This window comes from Oncorhynchus tshawytscha, unplaced genomic scaffold (assembly GCF_018296145.1).
Source record: "Oncorhynchus tshawytscha isolate Ot180627B unplaced genomic scaffold, Otsh_v2.0 Un_contig_6585_pilon_pilon, whole genome shotgun sequence".
NCBI classification, from domain to species: domain Eukaryota; kingdom Metazoa; phylum Chordata; class Actinopteri; order Salmoniformes; family Salmonidae; genus Oncorhynchus; species Oncorhynchus tshawytscha.
In genome coordinates this window covers 9,238-16,460 of record NW_024607050.1, presented here as the reverse complement: position 1 = coordinate 16,460, position 7,223 = coordinate 9,238, and the positions used below count along the sequence as shown (strand labels likewise).

General features: G+C 43.9%; 1 protein-coding gene across 1 annotated transcript; it reads left to right on the top strand.

The window, feature by feature from the left end:
• Positions 1-750: 750 nt before the first annotated feature.
• On the top strand, positions 751-5,808 carry LOC121842367 (GTPase IMAP family member 7-like). Its single transcript, XM_042312346.1, is given in 5 exon segments — positions 751-826; positions 2,302-2,388; positions 4,532-5,092; positions 5,095-5,502; positions 5,555-5,808. Coding segments are annotated over 5 exon segments (1,095 nt in total). The 5' UTR covers positions 751-807; the 3' UTR covers positions 5,575-5,808.
• The last annotated feature ends 1,415 nt before the right edge of the window (positions 5,809-7,223 follow it).

Genomic DNA, 7,223 nt, shown 5'->3' with positions numbered 1-7,223 from the left:
GTTCCGACAATGCGGTAATAACGAGCAAGTAATCTAACTAACAATTCCAAAAAAACTACTGTCTTATACACAGTGTAAGGGATAAAGAATATGTACATAAGGATATATGAATGAGTGATGGTACAGAGCAGCATAGGCAAGATACAGTAGATGATATCGAGTACAGTATATACATATGAGATAAGTATGTAAACCAAGTGGCATAGTTATAGTGGCTAGTGATACATGTATTACATAAGGATGCAGTCGATGATATAGAGTACAGTATCAACGTATGCATATGAGATGAACAATGTAGGGTAAGTAACATTATATAAGGTAGCATTGTTTAAAGTGGCTAGTGATATATTTACATCATTTCCCATCAATTCCCATGATTAAAGTGGCTGGAGTAGAGTCAGTGTCATTGACAGTGTGTTGGCAGTAGCCACTCAATGTTAGTGGTGGCTGTTTAACAGTCTGATGGCCTTGAGATAGAAGCTGTTTGGAGTTGGAAAGAGAACAAACAGATCTGGGACCAGGCTTGGCAACTACAAAGTTATTTTTGAAAATGTTTTATTTGCTATTTTAATTTGAACCTTTTTCCCAGAAGAAGAGGTCTGTGTCCAACACATTTCATTTTACCCAGAGTTGTGACTAAACCAAGAGACACCCAATCAGATTTCAGCCTCTGCCTGTCCTGAGGTGAATTACTCCTCTCATTCGCTAGAAATGACTAGTTACTGGTGAAACGAAACTTAACTCTGACTATAACTTGCAGTACATAGCTTCAGCTCTCACAGTCACAACAGGGGACAATTAACAGACATGTGCAACTCCACTAAAAGTGAGTATTCAACTTAACTACCTTACTAATGAAATGTACAACAATGTATTGTAATAACTGGAGCACAATATGGAGTAAACATTTTATTTATACCAGGTTTGTTGACATTGATGCATACATAATCAAACCATGACATCACTAGACATGTCAGGACAATTTAATCAAAATAAACAAGTTTCTTGGAAAGTCAACAATCACATTCTTCTGTTTGTATTTATACATGTGGTTTAATATTGGATAACAATGAAAGGAGAATTCTGTTTTTCACTTTTACCTGAAACATTTATCTTGTTTAATTAAATAGAAACCAGAGGGTCTAGGACGAGATAGTGTAGCACAGGTCTGGGTCTATGATATTTACCTAAGAGAGTTCAAGGGCTGATTTCCTCGTGTTGTTTCAGTCTTAATGTTTTGCTTATAAAAATTGATGGGCCAAATTAAACCACCTGCGGGCCAAATTCAGCCTGTGGGCCGCGGGTTGGGTAACCCTGCTATATATCTAATTGAAGTGGGCAAACCTTGAGTCAACACAACTTATAGCAGGTTGTTGCTGTGAGGGACTGACGTGCAGGTTATCCTGGTACTGAGTGACAGGTCATTATACCACAGTGTACAGCAGGGATGGGCATCTCCATTCATCTGGGGCCTGTTTGGTGACCTTGAGTATATTCCTGCCTGACTACATTGATGATGTACGACAGATATTATAATGCCTGGATAGGTATTTTACATGTCAGACAGAGGAGGCTGGTGGGAGGAGCCATAGGAGGGATGGTGTATTGTAATGGATGGAATGGAATACATTTAGTGGTACCTACACATCAAACTCATGGAAACAACATGTTTGACACGGTTCCAATGATTCCATTCCAGCCGTTACAATGAGCCCCTCCTCCTATATCTTCTCCCACCAGCCTCCACTGATATCAGATATCCACATCATATGCTATAGCCCGACAGCACAGTTGATGATGTGGCATGCAGCCATTGGTTGATGCAATGAAACTCCTGTGCAGGGAACCACGATCCTACTTTATCCCCAGCTAACACACCTGGCTCCAATAATCAACTAATGATGGTCTTCAGGTTAGAATGTTGAGTCAGGTGTTTTAGCTACAGGGCTGGGGGAACGTGTGACACCAATCAGGCCCCAGAGAACTGAAGTTGCCTTCCCTGGTGTACAATAACTGGTCTATCTGGTCCTAACACGTAGCAGAATGTCAACTGTAGAATGAAAAGCATGTTTAGGATGTAATTTGACATCCCTATATGAGTACATTATGTTTTCCTAATATCGGCTACGTTGTCAGGGAATGTACTTTGTTTTACAACAGTTATAACACACAGCATTATTTGTTTTATAGTTAAGATTGTTTTAAAGTCAAATAGCTGAGAAGAAAATCAAATTTAGTTCATGTGGACTGTGTTTTTTGTAATGAGGTCATTGTCTGTTTTGTTTTTGATGGCCGCTGTAGCAGAGATGGAACGAGAAAGAGGAAGGACTCTGAGTATTCTGTTCCTGTTGACACTCTGTCTACAAGCCTTCACTGGTCAATGCCAAGGTACACACACCAGTGCGCACACACACACACACACATGCATGCACGTACACACACCAGTGCGCACACATACACACACACATGCATGCACGTACACACACCAGGGCCATGCACACACACACACACACATGCATGCACGTACACACACCAGGGCCATGCACACACAAACACACACACATGCATGCACGTACACACACCAGGGCCATGCACACACACACACACACACACACACACACACACACACACACACACAGTGCGCACACAAACACACACACATGCATGCACGTACACACACCAGGGCCATGCACACACACACACACACACATGCATGCACGTACACACACCAGGGCCATGCACACACAAACACACACACATGCATGCACGTACACACACCAGGGCCATGCACACACACACACACACACACACACACACCAGTGCACACAAACACACACACATGCATGCACGTACACACACCAGGGCCATGCACACACACACACACACACACACACACACAGGCACTCACACACACACAGGCACTCACACATGCATGCACGTACACACACCAGGGCCATGCACACACACACACACACACACACACACAGGCACTCACACACACACACACACACACACACATGCATGCACGTACACACACCAGGGCCATGCACACACACACACACACACACACACACACATGCACGTACACACACCAGGGCCGTGGGTAACAGTACTCTTCTTGCGTTGTGTACAATCAGTCATTGACACGGAACTCCAACATGTAGCACCAGTCATGTAGATTTATTTGCTGGTTTGGTGCTTGTTCACTGGGCTAGTTACCAAAATAATACAATTACAATATACAATATATTATCTTTAACAATGTACCTGATAGGAACGGCACAAAATTGCATGTCATGCAAAGCACATCTCACCATCCAACTCTGCACTCACGTACTGTACAAAATATATGACCCCCCCCCCCCACCAGACACAGTAAGTTGCTAGCTAGTACTGGCGGGAATTCTTTACATCAAAATGCACAACAAATATTCTCCAAAAACCGCTGCATCTTATGTGTGATGTTCCAATAACATTTACAAACAATTTGATATAAATTGTACATTTAAATCATCACTTGAGAGTATAAAAATCACTTTTGATGTACAGTGCTTTGCAACCAACAACTTACCGCTGGTTTGGTGCTTGTTCACTGGGACTATTCTAACTGGAACATCCCCCCTCGTAAGCAAGCCACGCAAACCAGCCAATAAGATGCCATGTTGAGTAGGTGAAGGCAAAACAAACTCAAACCAAAAACCCATTGGCTTAACAATAAAGTGGCAAGGGAATCACCAATATAACCCTGTTACACGTGGACAGACCTTTCAGTGTGCAGGTGCTCAAAATGAAAAAAAGGGTGACATTCTGAAAAGACCAAAAGCCTGTAAATTTTAACATCTTTGAACATTTTTAATCATAGACCTATTTATTTCTGCAACAACACACTCAGTTCAGTGCCTCATAAAGACATGATAGACATGGGGAAAAGAAGGGGGTTATCAGCTGATCATTGATGTTAATGGCAGATGTTCATCTGCTAGTTAGTGTATTTATTTTATTGATTGTAATTTACCTTTGTCTTTTCTTACCCTCTCAGCTGCTCCTGTCAGCATCAGATCAGACTAAATACGGATGATGATGTCGGCTAAATCAAGTGTTATCAAGTGTTTAAATAAATGTTATGCTGCTGTGGTGGTACTGTTGATATTTAAACTGGGTAGCGAGCTACACACACTCCATCGGTGACCGCATCTCTCAAGCCATTCACGTTTGGATAAAACTCCTTACGGGGCAGACTGCCCTTACAGGGCAAACTCCTTACAGAGCAGACTGGGAAACAAGCGTAACCAACGAACAGGGTGGGGAGTGGTGAACTTGACGACAAATTGCGAGCAATTTAAGGGTTCTGAACAAGTACAAGAAAAAAATATTTTGGGGGAAATTATACCACTACCCAATAGGGTGCTTTAGAGACTAGAAGGACAATGGGGCTTGTGCTCTGCACAGTAGGAGCCTGACACACACATTTCATTAGGTTTTCATCAAGACAATCACTATCAACTCAAGCACTTCTTGTCTGTTTTCACAGATTCAGGGCAGCCCTCTGACCTGAGGATAGTTCTGATAGGGAAGACTGGATCAGGGAAGAGTGCAACAGGAAACACCATCCTGGGGAGAAAGGTGTTTAGAGAAGACCTCTCCCCTGAGTCTGTCACTGTTCACTGTGAGAAACAGAGTGGGGAGGTGGATGGGAGGAAGATTGATGTCATCGACACCCCGGGGCTCTATGACACAACAATGTCTAAAGAAGAGATGAAAAGTGAGATAGAAAAGGCCATCTACATGTCAGTCCCAGGACCCCACGCCTTCCTGCTGGTGATCAGACTGGGGAGGTTCACAGAGGAGGAGAGGGACACTGTGAAGTGGATCCAGGAGAACTTTGGAGAAGAAGCATCAAAGTACACCATCATTCTGTTCACTGAAGGAGACCAGCTGGAGGACATATCAATGGTGGACTTTCTAAGTGAGAGTGAGGAGCTTATGAAACTCGTCAATGTCTTTAAGGGCAGAAATCATGTCTTCAATAATAAAAATAAGAATGACAACACTCAGGTCACAGAGCTGCTGAAGAAGATAGATGAGATGGTGAAAAGAATGGAGGACAACACTACACCAATGAGATGTACCAGGAGGCCCAGAGGAAGATCGAAGAGGAGGAGGAGAGGAAGAAACAGGAAGAGGAGAAGAGAGAACAGCAAGAGAAAGAGAAACTGGAGGCGGAGATCAGGAAACGGGAAGACAAGGTGAGAGAGGAGGAGAGGAAGAAACAGGAGGAGATCAGGAAACAGGTAGACAAGGCGAGAGAGGAGGAAAGGAAGAAGGAAAAGGAGAGACAAGAGGAGATGAGGAAGAAGAAGTCAAATGACCTATGGGGAAAGGTTTTGGGATTGTTAGTAACTGTTGCCACAGCGGTGGTAGCAGGACCAGCAGCAATTCCAGTTGGAGTTGCTGTACTTGCAAAAGAGGTAGCTGAAGATGCAGTTGAACATTTTCAAGATTCTCAGTAAGTAAAGATGAGGAAGAGGTGGCAGTGTGAAGTACCACTCTCTTCCTCATCTTAATGTCAAGTAGTAGCAGTAGATGAATCCTTTACAATGACAACCATCAGGGATTGTTCAACACTTTCTAATATGATCAGTTATTTAACATGTTTATTATTCAGAGGCTCAGGGATATAACATCAGAAAAAATGTGTACTCCCTCTATCCTCACTCCCTGGTCTGTGTCCTTCCTCCCTGGTCTGTGTCCTTCCTCCCTGGTCTGTGTTCTCCCTCTATCCTCCCTCCCTGGTCTGTGTCCTTCCTCCCTGGTCTGTGTCCTTCCTCCCTGGTCTGTGTTCTCCCTCTATCCTCCCTCCCTGGTCTGTGTTCTCCCTCTATCCTCCCTCCCTGGTCTGTGTTCTCCTTCTATCCTCCCTCCCTGGTCTGTGTTCTCCCTCTATCCTCCCTCCCTGGTCTGTGTTCTCCCTCCCTGGTCTATCCTCCCTCCCTGGTCTGTGTCCCTCCCCTCCCTCCCTGGTCTGTGTCCTTCCTCCCTGGTCTGTGTTCTCCCTCTACCCTCCTCCCTCCCTGGTCTGTGTCCTTCCTCCCTGGTCTGTGTTCTCCCTCTACCCTCCCTCCCTGGTCTGTGTCCTGGTCTGTGTTCTCCCTCTACCCTCCCTCCCTGTCTGTCCTTCCTCCCTGGTCTGTGTTCTCCCTCTACCCTCCCCCTCCCTGGTCTGTGTCCTTCCTCCCTGGTCTGTGTTCTCCCTCTACCCTCCCTCCCTGGTCTGTGTCCTTCCTCCCTGGTCTGTGTTCTCCCTTTACCCTCCCTGGTCTGTGTTCTCCCTTTACCCTCCCTCCCTGGTCTGTGTCCTTCCTCCCTGGTCTGTGTTCTCCCTAAACCCTCCCTGGTCTGTGTTCTCCCTTCACCCTCCCTGGTCTGTGTCCTTCCTCCCTGGTCTGTGTTCTCCCTTTACCCTCCCTGGCTCAGCACTAAGTAGGACAATTATAACTTCAACAATTACAATAAAATAACTTCTTATTATATACTTACAATTTTGTATGTGTTTAATCCAGTTCATACCATGACATCGTTGAATACTCGTTTCTGATTGGTTTGAAGGGCATTCTAGAGCTCCATTATTTCCTGATATATAAGTTTGAACTGTAAATAAAACACTGTATATTTGCAAGGTAGAACTCAATAGCAATAGTTCATTCTCACATGTTCTACGTTTGGCAATGTTGAATTTAATTTTCATAATAGAAAGCTATGACTGATGTTTTGGTTAGATAAACTAGCAAGTCTGTTTGGTTGGTTACCAAGGCAACTACAGTAGCTAGCTAATAAACACATTTCTTCCTACAAATTCCAGCTGCAAATATGCTAAATTGTAGCCATAGTATAAAAGGGATCATCATCTCTGGGCTCTCTATGCGTTTTCTGAACATAATGCAACTCCGTGGAAGGTTACGTTTCACTACGCTGGCACGTCGTAGAGCCCCGTTGATTATCATGGCTATCTGAAAATGTCTGAGCTGTTTATATATTGACAGTTTATCCATTATTCATATTTATTTTTGTTTCATGTTTGTGCTGCATAATGTTTTGTGATTTGTCAATCTTTGATGAACATTTGATGGACAACCTTTGAGGACGTTTGTGACCGGTTTCAGGAAACTAGGCGTATGTCGTGGGTCACTACTTCACAGGAGAGCAGTTGGAACCTAATCATTTAT